Raw genomic sequence first — 23,010 nt, 5'->3', positions numbered from 1 at the left:
AAACAGTTAAAAGGTGAGACGGAAAGTCAAGCAACACCTAACTTGGATCTGGCAGNTCTCCGCAGAAAGAATCGACGGCTGGTGGGGGCCGAAAACGCCCGGAATCAAGGGTTTTGCGGTTTTTCCCGATGAGGATTTCGGTGGAGACATGCTTTTCTGGTAAAAGTAGCAAGAAATAAAGGAAGAGTGAAGGGTTTTCCGGCGAAAGTAAAGAAGTTCACAGAGGAAAAGAAAGAAAATCGGAGAACGGAAAACACAAGCACAGTTGGGGATTAAGACTGAAAGAGAGAGAAGTCGAGTTTACCTTTATACACGGAACCAGGGAGCAATGATTACCTGGGGAAGTGAAAGGTCTCGCACCGTTCTCTCTCTCTCTTATAGTTAACACGCCACCTAGTGGGCCCCGAGGCTTGTTCGGGAAGGCAAATCCCATCATTACCACGATCAAATCGTGGAGATATGGGGAATATTCAGTTTCCCGAAATTGATCGCTTGAAGGTTAAAAGTCCCCCGAACTGTTCAGCTCGGGAGACTTGGGGGGCAACTGTTGTACCCACGATCTGTCATCTCGGGCAATAGGCAAGAGGGCCTAGGCCGGGCTTGTCTAATGGGCCAAGAGGGTATTGCCGATAGGCCCATCAGGCCCGGAGAAAGGAAGAGAGCGCGGAGATGCTTCGTGTTGGTCAGCTCGCAGCTCGGGCCCGGTCAAAGATTCCCGCATTCAAGAGGATTAATTAGACCGCGCAAATCGCGTCCTATTAATTGTGCATTAATTGGGTAATAAATTGGTCGGTATAAATATGTAAGGGGGGTGTCAGTTGTAAAGGATCGAACGTTTTTCCAAAAAAGCAATACAAATTCAAATACTCAAAAACTCTCTTAATCCAGTTCGGAACTACTTAACGGCGATAAGCTCCTCCACGTTTAAATCACTTCGGAAGGAGAAACTCGTTTTCAGTTCTCACAATCATGAATCCTTATCACGGTAAGATCTTCAAGAACAGGACACCCTGAGATGAGCTTCTCCACAATCAAAGAATCAGCATTACCGTTACGGTACCAAAGGTTTTCTAGATGCATGATCTTGAGACAAGGTAGAGAAACACTAAACTCTGCAGGGTCATTCATCCCTACGTATACAAGCTTTAAAGACACCAATGTCCTGCTCTTATAAATGTTCATTTGGCATGAAATCTTTGAGATTCAGAGGATTCTTGGTCTTAACATCTAGATGTTGAATCTCTCTATCAACCGCTGTGGCGACCCACTCCTTCAGTCTCTCGCTACACACATTGTATCTGCCGTGATTATTCTTAATCTTGAACTTTTGAAGGCGTGACTCACTGTTAAATTCAAGAAATCTTTCGGTGACGTTGTAGATGCTATCTCTGTAAGGAAAAGGGAAGTCACTGGAGTTTAAGTCTACTCCTGGAACATTAAGCCATAGATTTCTCCATCTTGTTGATAAAACGCTTGTTTTAACCGAATCTTTTGTCGGAAGCCATAAGAGGATCTGAGTTATCAAAAACTCAGGAAGCTCGCTGATTATATCATTCCTCATCACAGTAACGAAACCCTAACAGCTTCCAAGATTACAATATATATCAAAATTCTTGATGAGACCGATCGGATTTACGTCAATGAAACAATCACACAAAAACGTAACGATCAAGGTAGGAATCTGAGAAACTCACCCAACGAACTGTAACGAAAGAGAGAATATATTATCCGTCGTACCGAATAGCAAATACATGTATATTATAAATCCAAACAGAACTAGAATTTGGTGCATGCAACCAAATAAAGGGAAATTTATTTATCTACTAGATAAGGTTTAAAATTTTGTAAATAAAATTAAATTTCATAAAAATATATTAAAATTTTCTTTTTGTTACAATACTGATTTATATTCATATACAAATATATTATTTACCACCACCTAGAAAATATCTATATGAACAAATTAGGACAACTATTATATGTCTCTTTACTTTCACTTTTGCATAGTTTATTTAATCACTAAAACTGTTGGCTCAAAAAATATTTTTCGAATAAAAAACAAATCTATATATATATTTTTGGAGACATTTATGAAATAAATCCTGAAGTTTAAACCTATTTACAAGTATGCCATTGGCATTAAATAATTAATTTAATAAAAAATTAACTCTATTATATTTGATTTTTTTTTATAGAAGCTAAGTGTTTTAAAAGGTAACAAACATAATTGTAAATGTATACAGATTTTATTTCCTTAATTTATAAGGAGGCGAGTGAAGGGGTATTATCTTATTATATAAAGTTTGATGTCAAAATTACTCATTAACAAGATTGTGACACGTGTCAATTGTATCATTCAGATGTTGACATATGTCAATTCTAAATTTATTAAAATTTAGGAAAATAAAAATGTAAAAGTTCAAAAACCTACTATAAGTAAAATAGATAAAATAAAACCTAATTTTATTTAAAATTTAATTATAAGATAAATTATATATATATATCATAAAATTCGAAATTATAATATTATTTTACTTATTTTAATTTTAATTTGCTAATTTTACAAGAAAAAAGATTACTTTTTATATAAGATAAAAAATGATTGTGAAAATTATATAATTAATTATTGTTTCTAAGAAAATGAAAATACTCACCTTTACATAAAGAAACGATTGTTGAAGTAAAAAAAAATAAAAAAAAAAATAGATCGTCTCATATTTTTTTCACCAATCAAAAATTTATTCAAAAAGATTGCTATTTTAATATATAAGATAGGAGTATGTAAGATTAAAGTATGCGTTTTTGTAACTAAAAAAATGTTAAAGTGAAGGGACATATAATAGGTTATTTAACGTGTTGATAAAGATAATTTGTTGGTAGTAGTAAAAACTAAATAATATATTTTAACAGGTAAAATATATTTGTGTGTACAAATACACTTTTAGTGGTAATATAGACAGTAGATTTGTAAATGGGATATACATTAGAGTATTATAGCAAAAAAAAAACAACTATTTATCTCATTACTTTTATACATTGTTTTTTACTTACAAAAAAAATTAAATATATATTCTTTGTTAAATTTAATTTAATTTTAATAACTTTGAACTCAACTACAACTATTTTCTGTATCTAAAAGTGTATCTATTTTTTTCAACCAAATTTTCTATAACTAAAAGTTTATCTCTTTACTTTTATACATTGTTTTTACTTACAAAAAGAATTAAATATATATTATTTGTTAAATTTAATTTAATTTTAATAATTTGAACTCATCTACAACTATTTTTTTATCGAAAAGTGTATCTATTTTTTTTTCAACCAAATGATAAATTAAAAGGAAATTTCTCCATTAGTTGCCAAGCCGGAAGGAAGGAGTTTACAAAAGAAACTTCAGAGATAAGAAAATGTGAAGCATGGACAAGACAATCCGCCTTCGAATTTGATGCACGCGGGATCCAAGAGATGGAAAATAGTAGGAAAGACTCTAGCGAGTTAAACTCATCGAGCAAGTTGGAGAAGAACAGCCAATATTCAGAGGATTGCACCATAGTCAGTAACTCAGCACGTATCCGCTCCATGGTCCACAACAATACTTCTAACTCTGAATGCAGGGGGTAGGGGCTCCGTCTTAGACACTTGGCCCCCAACAACAAGGTTCGCTCCTCATCAACGCAACACCACCAGCCCAATCCTGAATGCACATTGGTTGCTTTCCAAGAACCATCAATCTGATAACAAGGTGAAGAAACCTGGACATCCGAGGACGAAGATGGAGCTGACATGACAGCCGTAAAAGAAAGCGCCCATTCCCAGGCTAACTTATCGCCCAAAGCCTGAGCAATTATATCATTCGTCTTAATCTCTAAACCTTGAAAAACTTTTTTTATTTCTGGTCTTCCAGATTGCCCATAAAATTCATGGTAATTGAAGAAGTTGATCGGATCACCCTGTTGAGAGATATCCCTCTAGTAAACAAAATCCAAATTTGAGTATACCGACTCATATGAAAAATCCTTTGATGAGACCGGAGTCGGAGATAAATCCCAAACTTTACACGAGTGAGGGCATTCAAAAAAAATGTGATTAATAGTTTCAACCACATAGTCGCACATTTTACACCAAATATCACATTAGACACATTGGTGTATCTATTTGCTTTTATAGATAGTTTTTACTTACTAAAAATACTTACTTTATATTCTTTGTTAAATTTAATTTTATTTTAAAAACTATAAACCCGCACATCGGACGGGTTCTAATCTAGTTCTTTAAAAATTTGAAAAACTGATTTGATAAAAAGTGACTTTTAGCCTCACATACTATATTTTACTTTCACGGGTTTCGTATGATAAGTTTTTGCGGATTAAAAATCTTTTAACATGTTACGTGATCCGCCTAGCATGGCGGGTTTGGACTATAGAACCAATACTAAAACTATTAGTTTATTTCATATACTATAGCTTTGTAGTCATAGTTTGGAATATTAACTTAAAAATTATTTAGTATATGAACTACAAAATATTACACATACTACAACACATTATTAATGTTCCAAAAAAAGAAAATTGTATACACATAAAAATATACACTAACATACCATATAGGCATATACCTCTGTTTAATTATAGAAAACAAAACTAAGTGTTTCAAAATTTTATATTCTATCTAATAACAAATTTAATGTAATTAGGTTATAAACTCTGTAAAACGTAAGATGAAGAAAAAACATTATAAACAAAATTATAAATTAATTTGAAAAAAATTGGGAATTTGAAAACTAAATAAATGAAAAATTATTATTTAAAATACATTAATTTAAAATTTAGTTCCGCGGTGTACCGCAGGTGAAAACTTATTTACATAACAATAGTGTATGACTAACCATGGAAAAACCGAGGAGAGAATCTTGCATCCAACCTGCTCCACCATGGAGAGAATTTTGGCTCCGCCTTCCTCCATTGGGAAGATAACCTTATGTCCAATCTCCCCTACCTTCCTATCTTGGGGAGATAACCTTACGTTCAACATCCTACACCATAGAAATAATCTCGGCTCTGCCCTCCTCTCTGTGGAGAGAACATGTTCACATCTTTAGCTATCTCAAAGTGGCTTGGTCCATCTCCGTCAATTAGAGAGATGATCGTTAATGATCGATTTGGAAACCCTAAGAGGGTTTTTTATATATTTTATTTTTGAATTTTTGACTTTTATATTAAGATAATATATTAATATGAAAACATACTTAGAAGAATATTAAAATAATAAATATCTAACTATAGTTATTTTATAATTAGTAATAATTGTTGGATATTTTATTTTTCATTTTTTTATGTGTGTAGATTAATATAAGTCTTTATTTTATTTTAGAGAGGAGAGATTTCTATAATTATTATTTTTTTAACAAAAGGCTTAATTGGGCCAAAAAGGCCACTAGTAACATACATAAATAAATAAAAACAACAAGGCCAAGGGTTCGTACTTTTTAATTCTCAAGAGACACCAACCAAGGCACCACCTACACCTAGATTGGGATAATGACCAATTTCAACCTGTACCAAAACATCGTGTGTTTTTATTGATATCACGCTGATTCCATATTAACAAATTACTAGATTTGGACCCGCACATACGTGCGAGATTGATTTCAAAAACTAAGGTGATTTATTAGGTTTACAATATATTACGTATGTGTGGATTTATGTTTGTAAACATATTTTTAACGAACATTATTAATATTTATAATCTAAACTCATATCAGTACAATATTTTATGTGTTTTAGTTAAAAAGAAGGATTAGATCTGTTTTGTTATTAGTAGAAATAACTACAATAAAAATATAAGATAAAAATAGTATGTTTATTTCTAGAAAAAAAAACTCTTCCCGTCTCATATATGTCATGTTTTTTTTCTATCTCATAATTATGGTTTTTATAAATTTGAGATTGTATTTTTTAGTCCAACATATAAAAAAATAGGTAAGAGGTTCATATGGAATATATACCCGTATTTTATGTACCTTTTTTTGGGTATTTAAGTTTTACAAAATTAATGAAAATTATCCAAATTTTCTTTATGTTTTTCAAAATTTATCTATTATGTTTTTAAAAATACTTGAATTTCCTGTAAATTTTGTCCCCAAGTAGAACTTTACCTGTCCCAAAATTAATCATTTGCAAAAGAGTACAAAATTTATTGACTTTTTATTCTTATTGAAAATATCATATTTCATAGTATATTTATATATCATATGAATATATGATATCCTTTATTCATTGGTATTTTTATTCATGAAATTTATCCTTATGCATTATCACTGTTACAGTAATTATGGTTTTTAATCTAATTAATGTTTGCTTCAAAAAAATATATTCGAATTATAAGGAAAATTAAGAATATTCGTGTGAATCAAAATTTTATCATTTTGATATATTTGTATTTAAAGACTTATGATATTAACGTAATGATTCAAATTGAAACCCAAACATATTTTTTTGAAATCGCATTATATGGTTCATGAAGGCGAAGATTATGGGGATTCTTTATTTTTAGTTGGTATGATAATTTCTATATATACGGTAGAATTAAATATGAATTACTTATATTACTTAAATTTATAATTATCTTTCCAAAATTTTATTGAAGATTATATTGATTCCTATCAGTTTGGATAGAAAATTGTAGCCATATGTTTTGTTTTGTTTGATAACCTCAATTTAAATAGCACCCAAATTGAATAAAAAAAAACAAAAATGTGAATTTAAAATTCGATTTTTTAAAATATATTAATAACATTTTGATTTTTTATACCAAACATATATATATACACATATATACCTACGTTATATCTGTGGATGGATAAACAAATATGATATATAATTACATATTATTCATGATTAAAGTCCCTTAACAATTACTCTTTCATNAAAATTAATGAAAATTATCCAAATTTTCTTTATGTTTTTCAAAATTTATCTATTATGTTTTTAAAAATACTTGAATTTCCTGTAAATTTTGTCCCCAAGTAGAACTTTACCTGTCCCAAAATTAATCATTTGCAAAAGAGTACAAAATTTATTGACTTTTTATTCTTATTGAAAATATCATATTTCATAGTATATTTATATATCATATGAATATATGATATCCTTTATTCATTGGTATTTTTATTCATGAAATTTACCCTTATGCATTATCACTGTTACAGTAATTATGGTTTTTAATCTAATTAATGTTTGCTTCAAAAAAATATATTCGAATTATAAGGAAAATTAAGAATATTCGTGTGAATCAAAATTTTATCATTTTGATATATTTGTATTGAAAGACTTATGATATTAACGTAATGATTCAAACTGAAACCCAAACATATTTTTTTGAAATTGCATTATATGGTTCATGAAGGCGAAGATTAGGGGGATTCTTTATTTTTAGTTGGTATGATAATTTCTATATATACGGTAGAATTAAATATGAATTACTTATATTACTTAAATTTATAATTATCTTTCCAAAATTTTATTGAAGATTATATTGATTCCTATCAGTTTGGATAGACAATTGTAGCCATATGTTTTGTTTTGTTTGATAACCTCAATTTAAATAGCACCCAAATTGAATAAAAAAAACAAAAATGTGAATTTAAAATTCGAATTTTTAAAATATATTAATAACATTTTGATTTTTTATACCAAACATATATATATACACATATATACCTACGTTATATGTGTGGATGGATAAACAAATTTGATATATAATTACATATTATTCATGATTAAAGTCCCTTAACAATTACTCTTTCATATTTTCTCTTTCACACCATATGTAGTAACAACATTTGTTATTTTTACCGCCTCCAAACATATAAATACATATAAATATTATTAAATCATGTATGGCTAAAAACAATTAAAATCATTTTAAAATGAAAAATATCAATTTAAAATATTAGATCTTAAATGAAATATGTTACAAATTTTTCATTACAATTTTTCAAAGTTACTCTAGTCTTGAGATGTTAAACCTAAGAGAAGGAACCATTGCATTATTTATATTTTAGTTCTAAACCTTCATCAGATGGTTAAGCTAGCCATTTCAGAACCTTATAACACTGCAAAAATTATTATGATTTGGAAATAGATCGAAGAAATCACTCACACTAATATGATTATTATCATTAGGCGACGTGTAACAATATAATCATGAAGTAAAACTATACGGTTATAACTAATGTATATATGTACTAACATTAAAAAATGATAATTATACAAAAAAAAGTTCATAAGATAAAATCGATTATAAAAACCTCATTGTTTCACAGCACCCGTATTTTAACAGTTTTACAGTCTTGACTTTTATATTTCACATGTTCTTGAAGAATTTCAAATCTGAAAGACTAAAAGATATTGAAATATAAAAGTTAAGAAACTCAAATCTCAAAATATTGATGCTCAAAATTTTTTTTGTGAATGAATGAAACAAAATACTTCGATGTGTCTTATATAGAGATTAGATTAGCTCAATACAATCTATTTTAATATACTAACAAAAAGGAAAATCATAATGTAAAATCCATTTTAAACTGTTCGATTTTATAACAATATAATCATGAAGTAAAACTATACTATTATAACTAATGTATATATGTACTAACATTAAAAACGGTAATTATACAAAAAAAAATCATAAGATAAAATCGATTATAAGAACTTGATTGTTTCACAGCACCCATATTTTAGAAGTTTTATAGTCTTGACTTTTATATTTCACATGTTCTTGAAGAGTTTCAAATCTGAAAGACTAAAAGATATTGAAATATAAAAGTTAAGAAACTCAAAATTCAAAATATTGATGCTCAAATTTTTTTTTTTTGTGAATGAATGAAACAAAATATTTCGATATGTCTTATATAGAGATTAGATTAGCTCAATACAATCTATTTTAATATACTAATAAAAAGGAAAATCATAATGTAAAATCAATTTTAAACTGTTCGATTTTGTAACATAAAATCGATAATCAATGTTTCCGGAAATATCTCAAAATAAATAACCAAATGAAATATGTTTACATATATAAAATTTTGAATTTATAATTTTATACCCGTTTTTATAATTAGCTAAGATAACTACAGAATTTGGTAAGTAGCTTAAATTTTGTATATATGATAATCTAAATTTTTCAAACTAAATCAAGAAAAGATATGAAACGTGTAGACTTTTGTATCACATTAATTTCCTAAATAAAAACAATTTTCCTAAATTACTAAAATTATATATGGTCGTATTTAACTTGCTAATTAACAACCATTTGAGGTTAATTAGATATTTGATTTGATATCATTATTTAAGATAATATTCGAGATTTCAACTTAATGATTCATTTTTAATTAGAATTTAAATATGGATAGTTTTCTATTGAATTATATGTTATTTAAACTGTGTGATTAATGTTCCATAATATTAGTTATGGAAGTTACTAATTATCACCGATACTGATTTTTTTTCACTTCCCTAAAATATATTTTTTTTGTTTGACTTTTATTGTGTATAATTGTGGTCGATTATGTTTGGATGCAAGACTTTTTATTCTTGATCCGTTTTGTAAAACATGATCCGAATTAAGAAAACCGGGGTCACAAACGGATCATCTTGTTTTCACATTAAAAATTACTTTAATGTCCTTCTCCTATTATATGCTTTTTAATTTATTCAGGGTTATTTTATGTCATATATTCTCAACTTTCATTTTGCCTTGTAAATAATGCTTCCCTTTTAATAGTATAGAAGCATACAATGCCACAAATTAATCAATTAGTAAAATGTTGATGAGTTAGATGCCACACTATCAAATTGTGCTTGACTATTAAAAAGTCGTTTCGATTAAAGAAAAAAAATTGGAACATTACGGAAGAAGCGTCGGAAGATGCCTTCACTCACTTCAATCGCCAAACGGCCCGCGCCATACCAGTCTTCATCGCAGGCGATGCGAGTGAAATCCGTCGAATATTCGAAGGGCTTCCACAAAACCTGTGAAACCAATACCGTATTAGGTGTGTCTCTTGGAGGGAAATTTTGGTTAGATTTACCTCTTGTGTTTTCTAGTTGTGTCTCTTGTAGAGATTAGNAGAGAGAGAGAGAGAGAGAGAGAGAGAGAGAGAGAGAGAGAGAGAGAGAGAGAGAGAGAGAGAGAGAGAGAGAGAGAGAGAGAGAGAGAGAGAGAGAGAGAGAGAGAGAGAGAGAGAGAGAGAGAGAGAGAGAGAGAGAGAGAGAGAGAGAGAGAGAGAGAGAGAGAGAGAGAGAGAGAGAGAGAGAGAGAGAGAGAGAGAGAGAGAGAGAGAGAGAGAGAGAGAGAGAGAGAGAGAGAGAGAGAGAGAGAGAGAGAGAGAGAGAGAGAGAGAGAGAGAGAGAGAGAGAGAGAGAGAGAGAGAGAGAGAGAGAGAGAGAGAGAGAGAGAGAGAGAGAGAGAGAGAGAGAAGGACAAAATTCTTATTTTCTTCTGCAACAAGGCAACAACCCATTAATCTAATGTTCTTGACATATTCATAAAAAAATCAGCGGATGTTTTTGTTAATAATTAATCTCCCTAGAAAACATTATCCAAAACATAGTTATTCAAGTGATCATACTTGTCAATAAGCATATCTAATCAAAAAGACCATAAGGCTATTGAGAGATCATCAATATGTCCTCCATGAAACTGAGATTAAAATGAAAGCAAAAAGATGTATAATCTTGACTTTTAAAGCATATAAGATGATCCATGGTGTTAAGGATCCAAACAGACTGGTTAAGATGAGCAAACCTAATAAAAAATCATGTCAATAAAATGACAAGGCTAATGGGAGTAAATACTTCCTATACTAATGTTCGATGAAACAAGGCTAATGGGAGTGAATTCTTCCTATACTAATGTTCGATGAAACAAGCCCATGTGCTCAGACGCAACATCAGCTGCATTTCGAACAATCACAACTTGAGTTGTACGAGAATGTAGGACAAAGCTTTGTTGTTGTAAGAAGCTTCTTGTATCTCTCTAGCTCTTCGTTGGTTACAGAAGAACATTCGAAGCCTATAGTTAGTTTCTTGAGGACTGCTGAATTCTCAAGAAAGTAATTCACTAGTTTAATCCCAATTCCATCCCTCCTCTGATTCTTAATCTCAACATACTCGAGCGAAGATATTAAACATTGAGGCACGTTGGTAATGTCCATTTGCTCTGGCTCCTTTTCAACAAAATATTTCTGCGGAAAAAACAAGCTGAGTTTACGATATCATATATCAATCTTCTTTAGCCAAATCACAGATTCTTACAGTTAGGATGAGGTTTTTCAGATTGGGACAGCTCTCAAGAAAGGCAGACAATAGTTGTAGCGATGAGCTGTTGACATGTGCCTGCAAATGATACAAGTTTTCGAATATGGGAACCGGTCCGAGTTTGGAATAACCAAAAAGTATCTGCAAGAAGAATAAAAACGATACATTTCAGATATTTTCCATAGAGAATTAATACATTAAGCATCAGAGAGGTATATAAATATATATATACCTGTAGTTCCCACAAGGAGATTGTCATATGTCTTACACTAGATATCCCGGTTAAGAAATCACAGAAAATATTAAAATCATCTGGTTTCACAGGATAACGTTGGGTACGAATGTCGATCTCGAACAAGGAACTCAGGTTCTTTACGACAATGCTATCAGGTTGACTCCATTCAACACTCATATGCTTGACTCTTGGAGCATCAATCTCAACTGAAAAATCTGTACACCCACTATGCACTGCAAAGGAGAAACAAAGGCTATTCAGAGTCTGAGACCTCAAACGCAGGAACAACACAACTTGTGGACTCAAAATATCAAACGGCCTGATCAGCTCAAGATCTTCAAGAACAGGACATCCCGAGATGAGCTTCTCCACAACTAAAGGACCATCCTCACCGTAACAGACTTTTGATAGTTTCAAAATCTTGAGACAAGGTAGAGAAACAACAAACTTTGGATTCTTTAACTCTACATTACAAAGCTTCAAAGAGACCAATGACATGCTCTTGTAGATGTTCTGACCCATGAAATCATCTCTGTTACAAGGATACATAGAAACATCCAAATGCTGAATTCCACCATCAACCACTGTTCTGATCAGCTCCATGAGTCGATCTCGATAGCCATTGCATTCACAATACGTTATCCTGAACTTTTGTAAGTGTGACCCGCGGTTTAACTCCATAAATAATTTCTCCATAAACCTTGCGAAGTCTTCTTCGTTAGGATAAGGCCGGAATTCAATGGTGTATAAGTCAAGTACAGGAACGTTTAACCAAAGATTTCTCCATCGCTTGGATAAAACGCTTGTCTTAACATAATTTTTGGTCCGAAGGTATGAGAGAATCTGAGTAAGCAAAGAATCCGGCAATTCGCTGGTATAATCGCACTCCATCCCTACAACATCAATATCAACATAAAAATTCGTTTCCTAGGGCGATGAGTTTCTGAAATTTCTAACGAACAATCGAAAATATAGTCAAAAATGATTTGATATGACGGCAGATTATCTCTGGCGATATCACAAACAAAGTGATAAAATGATAGTTAAGGTCTTAAGGAGATTATCGATCGGGAAACCCTACTTTTTTTTTTTTATGGGCTTTTTTTTAGGTTGGGTCACTAACAAGTAAAAACTAAAAAACGCATACGTAAAAATTAACCTAAGAGGACCAAGATAAGCTACTTCAGGTTTACGGTAAGGCTTAAGCAAACCTTGATGTTGGCAAAAAAATTGAAATAGCACAACTGCATAAATAGCCATTGTGATTTATGAATAGTGCTGAGGATTTAATCAAAGTATATAACAAGCATGAGTTATTTGCATTATTGAAGTGCTCAAAAATAATATTTCCATCGAGGGAGATATTTGAAGTTTGAACATCAGCAAACCATGCTGTCTCAAGTCTCCACTATCTCCTAAACTTGCAATCAAAGAGACCATGCTTATAAGAAACATTTATCATCTTCAGTTCTGTAGTGTGACTTGGTATTCCTGATACGGATTTAAAGAGATTTAAATGGAAAAGAAGGGAATTAGGGAAACCCTTAGAATCGAGGACTCTTATAGCATACAAGATATCCTAACTGGAGATATTGAAACAATTCAAACCATAAAGACCAAAAAGCAATGCAAAAGATTATCAAACCTAATAAACCATGACACTGGATTGAAAACAAACGAGAGAGGGTTTCTATAAGATCAATCCAAAGGTACATAAACTGAAATTCCTACACTCATAGATATGCTCACCCGCATCATCAGTTGTATTTCAACCAATGACAACGTGACATATGGGAGAAAGCTTTGTAGATGTAAGAAGCTTCTTGTAGCTCTCTAGCTCTTGGTTGTTCATAGGAGAATCCGTCAAACTCAGAATGAGTTTCTTGAGTATGCCTGAATTCTCCAGAAAGTAATTCACTATTTTAATACCAGTTTCAGCTCTAATTATCAGTTTCTTAATCTCAACATACTCCAGCGTCGATGTTAAACACCGAGGCACGGCTGTAAAGTCGAGTTGCTCTGGCTCCTCTGTAACAGAATAAATCTGCCAAATAAATAATATGAGTTTACAATAAATTTCAAAAATTTCTAGCCGAATCACAAAATCAAACAGAGTTTTACCAAGATGAGATTATTCAGATTCAGGCAGCTCTCAAGGAAGGCTGGCAGTGTTGGAAGTTGATTAATTGGTTAATCCTGCAAGTGGAGTAAACAAAGAGAAGAGTAAGAAGAAGATGAAGAGAAGAAGAAGCAAAGCGGACAAGAAGATTGAAAGTGTCGTGACAGCGAAGGAGCAAGAGTCAACAACAAGGGAAAAGTCAACAAGGAAGAAGAAGTTAGACTTGTGTGTTTTGTAATAAGGTGTTTGGGCCATAAGTGAATTAAGCCCAATGTGTTAAGTGGGTTTGATTGTTTGTAGCATAGTAATTAGGTTAAGAGGAAGAAGTAGTATAAAAGAAATGTAATGTTGTAAGTGAACAATTATCCAAGTTTAACAATGTAGAAGCTGAAGAAAAAGGTTCTCGTTGTCTCTAGACTAAACAAACCAAATCTAGTGAGATATAGAGAAGAGAGATCTAACCTAAGAGAGGTTAGATGTAAGAATTCCAACAGGCAGCAATTGCAACGATGAGCTGGAGAATGCAGCCTCCAAATGAGATAGATTATGGAACTTGGGTATCGTTAATGGTTTTGGATAATTAGAAAGCACCTCCAAGAAGAATAGAAACGTTACATGTGAGAATCTTTTCATTAAAAAATAAAGCTGTGCATCAGAGTATAACATACCTCTAGAGTAGGCTGAGAGATGATCATATGTCTTACACTCGAAATACCGGTGAGAAAACCAAGGATTATGTCTCTCTTCCTTAAATCCTCAGGCTCCAAAGGACTGCCGCCAAATTTGACGTTAAATTGGGTGTCAAGGTCTATCTTGTACAAGGAGCTCAGGTTCTTGACCAAGATTTTATCAGATTGACTATCTCTAAAGCTCATGTACTTAAGTTCCGGAGCATCAATTTCAGCAGAAAAATATGTAGTAGATATTCCCCAATTAAAAATTTAACGGAAGATCTTCAGAGTCTGAGATTTCACACGCAGAAGAGGCAATGTTTCTAGATCCTCATAGTAAATCCTAACAACGGTAAGATCTTCAAGAATAGGACATCCAGAAATGAGCTTCTCCGCACCCAAAGGACCATCGTTACCGTAACAAATGTTATCTAGATACATGACCTTGAGACAAGGTAAAGAAACAACAATATCTTGATTCTCAATTAGCCCTACATTTGCAAGCTTTAAAGACACCAATGTCTTGCTCTGGTAAATGTTCATAGGCATGAAATCAATGTCAAACAGTGACCCTAACCCTTTATATATTAATGATAGTCCCTTCAAACTTCAGATGTGGGACTTGGATTGTATCCAACAATCTCTCCTTCAATCCAAGGACCACGCCTCCTCGAGATGACAACTCCATCTCGAACCGATCCCACTTGGACCGATAATAAACCCCTTCTTGGGCCCCCATTACTCGGGTTGATAAGAGGCATGTCCTTATCCACTTTTCTAAATCCACCAGTATTTTTAACCTTGGGCTCTGATACCATGTTAAATTTGGGCTTATCCTGGGCTTCTAAGTAAAAACCAATTGGCAATTAGTAGATTGACCCTAACCCTTTATATATTAATGATAGTCCCTTCAAACTTCAGATGTGGGACTTGGATTGTATCCAACAGTTCAACCGCTGTGGTGACCCAATCGCTACGTACATTGTATATGACGTGATCATTCTTTATCTTGAACTTTTGCAGGTGTGACCCGAGGTTAAACTCCATAAATTTTTCCATGAAGGTCTCAAATACTTCTTCATGAACAGGGAAATAATCACTGACCTGTAAGTCAAGCTAGGTTGCACTGAAACGGGTACGGGAACAGGAATCGGGTACGGAAACGGGGATGGAAAACGGCAAAGTAAAAATTAGTAGATACGGGTACGGCTTGGGTACTTCAATAAACATATAAGAAAATATACCCATACCTTGAATAAGAGGGGATTAGTAAAGCTAATGGGAAAAGGAGAGAGGGGAAAAGAGTCTAGAAAGTAGAAAAACATAAAGAAATGAAAATATGCTTATGATAAGAGTGCTTTCAATGAAATGAAATGGATGCAAATATCAAAAAATTCGATGTTATCTTCCCCTAAAGCATCTAAGGCGTCCCCATAGAGTCCCCGTAGAGTTTCCGTCCCCAACATGTCCCCGGTACGGGGACGGCTACCAAATAGACGTACCCGTGCATCATAGAAGTCAAGTCCAGGAACACTTAACCAAAGATCTCTCCATCTGGTCGATAAAACGCTTGTCTTGACAGAATCTTTGGTAAGAAGCTCTAAGAGTATCTGAGTTAACAAAGAATCCGGAAGTGCGCTGATTCTATCTTCCCCATCACAAAACCCTAAAAGCTTCCAACATAAAAAATCGGGGGCGTTAATTTCCACAAACTTCTCCCAAGTTCTAGGGTTTAATAATCACATGTACCTAAAACATAATAAGCAATAGAAGAATCTGAAGAACTCACCGACGATTTGATTCACCACCGGATTCTACAATAGCTTTTGCTTTACTCAAATGGATTTCATAGATTTTGTCGATTTTACCTATTTTACGGTACCCTTTGAAAGAATACCCCTTCATCTACTCTTTTTTTTAAAAAAAAAAAATACCCTTTATTATTAGGGAAAATTGGAAATAAAGTATATTTTTAAATATAAATGTCCATATATATTTTTCTTTTTTAGGTTTGGTCAAATAGGTTTTATAATAATAAAAATTCAATTTTGCCTTTACTTTTAAAAACCACCAAATATACGAAATTACAATAAACTTAATTTTCAATAATTTACAAAAAATAAAAAAAAATAAAAAAATTGAGTATATAGAAGGAAAAAAGATGGCTAGTACATGAAGTATAGAAGAATGCATGGTCACACATGCCAAGTATAATATTGTATCCTCAACTACACGAAGTATATGTATTGCATGACCACATGCATGAACTATCTGATGTTATGTGCTCAACACCATAGACATACAATCCGGTACACCGGTCGAATGATTCCGGCGAAGACCGACGTTGACTCCGGCGTTGACCAACATTGACCAAAAAAATTATATTTTAATTTTTTATATTAAACAAAATAATAAATTATTATATTAAATTATTTATGGTTTTTCATGATTAGAAAACATATTCTATTCAATATCCAATTATTTATATAACTCTAATGTATTTTTGCTTATAATTAGTTACTTTTTATTTTTAAAGCTAAAATAATAGTTAAATAAAAATAATTAATAATTATTTTCAAAATATATATAGATTTTATCTTGATTTTAGGATATGTTTGCAAAAGGATATAGAATAAGAGGATTATTTCAAATGCCCTTATATTATATATTGAAAATAATTATGTATCTTTAATTTTATCTGTTAAAAGTAAATAATATTAATTTTTTTGTTATTGTTTACATGTTATTAGGAGTAAGTAATTTTTTTTATACCAAAGAGTATCTAAAATTTTGTATACTCTTTACCATGAAAATTTTAAAGTAAAGAGTCATATACTCAAATCTTTTGCATATTATTTTTTAATGAAAGTAGTTGAATTTGATTTTATTGATTCTTGTAGTATTTAAAATTTAATAATTTGATGATCAGAGATTTATATATATAAAATCATTAATAATTACATATTTTATATATATATATATATATATTTCTTGAAAATATTGATTAATGATTTTATTTAACTATTATTTTAGCTTTAAAAATAAAAAGTAACTAATTATAAGAATGAATAGATTAGAGATATATAAATAATTAGATATTGAATAGATTATGTTTTCTAATCATGAAAAACCATAAATAATTTATTATTATTTTTTTAATAAAAAAATACATTTTTTTGTCAATGTTGGTCAACGCCGGAGTCAACGTCGGTCTTTGCCGGAATCATTCGACCGGTGTACTGGATTTTATGTCTATGGTGTTGACCACATAACGTCATATAGTTCATGCATGTGGCCATGCAATACATATACTTCGTGTAGTTGAGGATACAATATTATACTTGGCATGTGTGACCATGCATTCTTCTATACTTCATGTAGCTAGCCATCTTTTTTCCTATATAGAAACCTCTTCTGGAACCAGAGTTTTTTTTTTTTGTCAAAACCAGAGTTTTCTACATCCAAAAGAAATGAAAACTTCACTCCCAATTCACTTTTTTACCAAATCGTAAAAAAGAAAAAAAAAAGACAGCGACAGCAGATGATGGATGGACTCTTTCTCTCTGTGTTTTTTTTTTTTTATCAAGTTTGAAACAAGAAGAATTCATGGTGGGAACTCCTAAAGCTAAAAACGAGCAAGGAGGATTCGACTTCTTCACTGTATCTGCTCAGATCACAGATCTGAACGAGAAATTGACTGTCTTTGGTCGAGTTGCCAAGGCACAAGACGTCGTTCAGGACATCAAGGAGGTTGAGACTGATGAACAGTATCAACCAAAGTCACCAATTGAGATCATGTCCGTCACTTTGCTTCAAGACATGTAATAAGCTTTTTACTTCTCTCGTCTCTTGTATGAAACTCAAGTGTGATTCTTTCTTTTTTGTAATTGAACCCTTTTTAAAAGGATAAACAACAATATTTTAAAAACAAATTATACAACATTCATTACACATTTGCGTAAACCACTTCATCAAACTTATCATGCAAAACGTGGCGCACTCAATTATCCCAACCAGATCTTCTCTTCCTCTCTCTAGGCCGATTCTCCGAACTGCAACAGTAAGAGAAACAGGTCAATACTATTACTATGTTACAACTTGCAACATAGTGAAACTAAAAGGAATCAAACCTCTGTGAATGTTCCTGGCTGGAGTTATGTAACGAGGCATTATGAGTAGGTGCTATTGGCCTATTGGGGCAGGTTGACTCTGAGTTCTACCCATGTCCCCACCAATGGTACCACCTGAGACAAACCCCATTAGGGATGGATAAACTAGTGCAGTAAAATTTCTAAAACAGTTAGACAACCTTTTCTAAATTTTGTAGAACGTAATCTTAACAAACATTGAGTTTCCTATTCCAAATATTCACTTTCTATATTTAGCAATCACTAAAAGTTTCAGAGTATATAATCTACTTTTTGGTAGTATATGTCAACTAATTTTCTCAGAGATAGAGTAAAAAGAATAAAAATATTCTAACGATTTTAGAGCATATACTAAACCATAGAAAGATTATACTAAAACGTTTAGAACATAGAGTAAACCGTAGAATACAAATTCTGAATTTTGTAGAATTCCGAATTTTGGGCCCCTAAACTATTTAGAACAGAAACGATTTCTGAATTTAGTATAACATGTACAAAATGTTAGACCACATCATCTTAAATTTTCAGAACAGCGGAAAACGTTTTCTAAATTTTTTATATCAAATTTTATCCATTTAAAAAACAACTTATACATTTTTTTTTTGGAAAAAAATAATATTACCTCTATTATTGTATATCTACTTATTTTCCTATATTTCACATTTTAAAACTTGTTAAATGTGGGGTTTTCAATTTTTATGGGTATTTTAGGTAAAAATGACCATTTTCAAAAAAAAGTATAGATGGACAATTTTTTTTTAGTGATCCTTTATTTCCAATTTTCCCTTATTAAATCTGGAAAAAAAAAATTGTCGAAATAAGATTTTATTAGTTTGAAATATTAAAATACAAAGGGACCGAAACTAAATTGACCCAAATTGAGAGGTTAATTAAATTAACTCATAAACCCAAATTAAGAGGTTAAATATTTTTATATGTTATATTTCAAATCATATTTTATTTTTAAAATTATTTTAAAAATATAAACATAAATTTTTAATCATTTTATATTTTTTATTAATCATATTTTTAAATCAATATATTAAATACTATTATTTTTTTGGTTTTCCGTTTTTTCAAAAAAAAAAAGAATTCTGGGTTTTCAATATTTTTAGGTAAATTTTGTTTCATTATAGGATGGAGTGTTGTCAATCTAGCAATTAATTACCAAATTTTTGTCAAACTGGTATATTTTCACTTATACAAATTGTTCGCAAGTTATATAGGCGATTAAAACTTGCAGAATAAAAATTTGATTCATCGCATCCATATTTTGCCAAGCTGTTGTAATAGCAACATTGTTAAAACTGCGCTTCACATGTACAAAACTTTTATCAGCAAATTTTGAAGCTCATAAACCTGACAAAATTCCTGCTATGGAGACATCCAAAAGACCATTGTTTAAATTGTTCATCAATATCTGACAATCGCCTTCAAAGTTAATTTTGGTAAAAGTAAAACCTCGAATCCAGGTTTGTTGCATTGATGCTAGTAGAACCAGAACATCAGCTTCCAAAGGTGAATTTGTATTTTGTAAACGAGAAGAACCCCAAGACTTTGCAATCCCTTCATGATCTCGAATAATCCATTCTCCAGTTGTCTTGTTTGTAGTTGAATCATAACTTGCATCAAAGCTTCATTTTATGTGAGGAACATGTGGGCTTGTCCAAGAGATTAGAGAATGTGCTTGCGAATCATTATCCGTACTAAATGATAAAGGTCGTGTGTTTGCCTCCATTCATTAATTTACATTTGCTTTGGCCTGTAAAATAAACTTTTGTAGGATACTCGAATCATATTAAAAACAAGATTTATTATGAAATTATAAATAGAGGGTATTGAACTTGATATTTTAGAAGATTTTAGAGTATTTTTAAAATCACTTGTTATTAAATTTATGATTTTTAAAAATCTTTTCAAATTCATTTATATTCAACTTAAAATTCATTTAAAATCATTTGAAATAACTAACGGTCTCTCGTAATTCAATCATCTAAAACACACTTGAAATCTATTGTTATTCAAAATATCATAATTTTTTATAAATAGACCTTGTCAATCTGAAATTATAAAGTTTTATAAAGATTTATAATATTTCTTGATAGTAACTACTAATTGGAGACTAAATCCAAATATTTTTCATATTTTTTAAGATTTTAAATTTTTTTAACAGGTACTTAAAAGGGTTTAAAAGGTATTTATAAAGCGTATAAAATTTGCAGAATAAAATTTGGAGGTGCAGAATTGTTTTGTACGTTGTTTCAGGATTCGTCGCCGACTATGGGAGCCACCAATTTCCGGCATAGTCCCTCCCTTTTACATGCTGAAGTGGAAACTTTCATCTGGACTTTGTGGTGCATGATCGGACATGACTATCGGGATGTGGCTTTTTATAAAAACTGCTCAGACTTGATAAACTACTCAGACTTGATGAAGATGGTGTCTTCTCCTTTAGATTGGCCAGCATTCTTGACATACCTCAATTATATCAAGATTGACAGGGAGAAGTTTACTTTTTTCTCTTTATCTCTTATTATCTAGAAATGCAAATATAAATTCAGATTTTTTGGCACGCCAAGTGCGTACATCTCCGCATAATATTTTATATGTAACAGTTTTCCACTCAATTGGCTCATATGAGCTAATCTTTTGTTGTATAAAAAAAAAGTATAGAAAAATTTATACAAATATAAGATAGTTGTGTATATTTTTATAACATAAAACATTTTAAATATGATATTACACATACAAAATTATATAAAAGTGTCTATTAAAAATAGTGAGATTTACCCAGTTTGACACCAATTTGGCCAAAAATAACTGACTTGGACCCCATTCGATTCTGAAAACATTGACACAGATTTCTTGTTAAAAGTTCAAAAAACCAAACACTGAAAAAATACCCTTGTAACATTAATTTAAATGGTTATTAAAAAAATTAATTAGGTTATTTCTTAAACTAAAAACCTCGACATAACAGTTTTTTCTTAAAACAACAAAAACCCAACTTGGGTTTGACAAAAAAAAAAAGACACGAACTTTGGTTTCTTCGCCGGCGTGGGAGAGAATAAAACGGCGTGGTTTCTTCTCCGACTTGGGCTCGCCGTGGGTCTTGTTTTGAGTGTCCGTCGTAGGAGATTAACATATCGACATTGGGTAAGGTTTCGTTAGGAGATTAACAGATCGACATTAGGAGATTAAAAGATCAAAATTGGCTCGCCGTGGGTCTCTGTCGGTTAAGGTTTGGCGAGTGTTGTTCTTCTTCCAACCGCAACTTCCTTCTTCGATTATTGTCAATTTTAGACATTTGGTGAGTTCCTTTCAATTCGTAGATTATAATTTTAGCAAATCCGATATTCAATTTCGATAGTGTCTAGTATTTTTTTTCAATTTGTGGACTTTATCGGTTTCTTTCTGGGATAAATTTTTATACTTTTGCTAACAAGGTGAGATGTATGCATGTAAGCGAAATTTATGTAAGTTGCTATTTTGTTTCGGAATTTTAGATGTTTTGGTTTGAAGGTGAAATTTATGTAAGCTGATTAGCATCGGTTATATTCTTCCCACGAATTGTTTGCAATGGGTTTTAAGTTTGTTTGGATTCAATTTAGTTTTGGGTTCGATTATAATCGGTGGTGCTCTCGATTTTTGGCTTGTTTAATTTATCCCTTTTTTGTTTTGGATCTTGCTCCTCAATTGTTTCGGTGGTCCTCAAAATAATCGGTGCTGTTTACCTTCCAGCAAGAAGTTCTTTCTTCCATTATTGTCAATTTTAGACCTTTGGTGAGTTTCTTTTAATATCCTAGCTTGAAGATTGTCCAACACCAATTTTCAATTTCGTGAGAGTCTATTTATTAAATTTTTAACTTCATCGGGATACTTTTTGGTGATTTCTTTGGCCAAATTCTTGTTTGATATGGATTTTTATTGTTTTAGACACATATTTATGCAATGTTAAATATTTTAGTGATCGATTTTTATTGATCTCAATCACACATGTTTTGTTTCCGATGGGTTTTATTGTAGCTGATCCTATATACTTTGTTGACTCATAATTTAAATTTCAATATGTATAGGAATGGCTTCCTCGAGTACAGTCTCAAAATATTCTCCTCGCATCTATGAAGAAGGAAGATCTCCCTTGCAAAACAGGAGCATGAACCATAATTGCTATTTGTCAAAAATTGGGAAAATGAAAGAGGGTTTAGGATTGGATGTGTGGCGTAAGTTGAAGGAATCATCGCTTGGAGTATTTATTAAGTTAGCTGAAGTATCATACACATGGTCTCCTGCAAAAGTTCACTATATCCTTACACATCAGCTAGCAGTCAACAATTCGCATGAGGTATGGTTGTTGATTGATGGTAGACCTATCAGATTTTTGTTAAATGAGTTTGCTGAAATAACGGGATTAAACTGTCATCCAATTGACTAGTCGGAGAACATAGATGTTGATCATCATGCATTTTGGAGAGAAATGGAGATTGAAACAACTTCAGACGGTCCAAAGTACACTGAG

At 31.6% G+C, this 23,010-nt stretch overlaps 2 protein-coding genes and 2 pseudogenes across 2 annotated transcripts in view; 1 reads left to right on the top strand and 3 right to left on the bottom strand.

The window, feature by feature from the left end:
* The window catches only part of LOC104772822, a 16,967-nt pseudogene extending 15,406 nt beyond the window's left edge, over nucleotides 1-1,561 (bottom strand).
* LOC104771690 (F-box/FBD/LRR-repeat protein At5g44980-like) lies at nucleotides 10,794-12,451 on the bottom strand. The gene is made up of 3 exons (XM_010496254.2): nucleotides 11,551-12,451; nucleotides 11,316-11,459; nucleotides 10,794-11,245 (listed from the first exon to the last, which is right to left on the bottom strand). The coding sequence occupies exons 1-3, from the start codon at nucleotides 12,442-12,444 to the stop codon at nucleotides 10,952-10,954; spliced, it is 1,332 nt and encodes a 443-aa protein (XP_010494556.2). The 5' UTR covers nucleotides 12,445-12,451; the 3' UTR covers nucleotides 10,794-10,951.
* Nucleotides 13,076-14,892, bottom strand: LOC104771689 (annotated as a pseudogene).
* LOC104771688 overlaps nucleotides 21,488-23,010 on the top strand; it is a 3,455-nt gene continuing 1,932 nt past the window's right edge. Inside the window, exons 1-3 of the mRNA XM_019242321.1 lie at nucleotides 21,488-21,801; nucleotides 22,233-22,274; nucleotides 22,568-22,665. Coding sequence (XP_019097866.1) covers nucleotides 22,570-22,665 — 96 coding nt within the window. The 5' untranslated portion in view covers nucleotides 21,488-21,801; nucleotides 22,233-22,274; nucleotides 22,568-22,569. The remainder of the gene's footprint in view (nucleotides 21,802-22,232; nucleotides 22,275-22,567; nucleotides 22,666-23,010) is intronic.

Source organism: Camelina sativa, chromosome 20 (genome assembly GCF_000633955.1).
Source record: "Camelina sativa cultivar DH55 chromosome 20, Cs, whole genome shotgun sequence".
NCBI lineage: Eukaryota > Viridiplantae > Streptophyta > Magnoliopsida > Brassicales > Brassicaceae > Camelina > Camelina sativa.
The sequence above is the reverse complement of the archived record's forward strand: the minus strand, read 5'-3'. Positions and strand labels throughout refer to the sequence as shown.

Bases quoted from the DNA above. Each gene is read 5' to 3' on its own strand.
- LOC104771690 (XM_010496254.2), bottom strand. From the start codon at position 12,444: ATGGAGTGCGATTATACCAGCGAATTGCCGGATTCTTTGCTTACTCAG. The intron at 11,460-11,550 runs GTATATATATAT...TTCTTCTTGCAG, and splicing joins TCTCCTTGTGGGAACTACAG to ATACTTTTTGGTTATTCCAA. The intron at 11,246-11,315 runs GTAAGAATCTGT...TTTTTTCCGCAG, and splicing joins TGAAAAACCTCATCCTAACT to AAATATTTTGTTGAAAAGGA.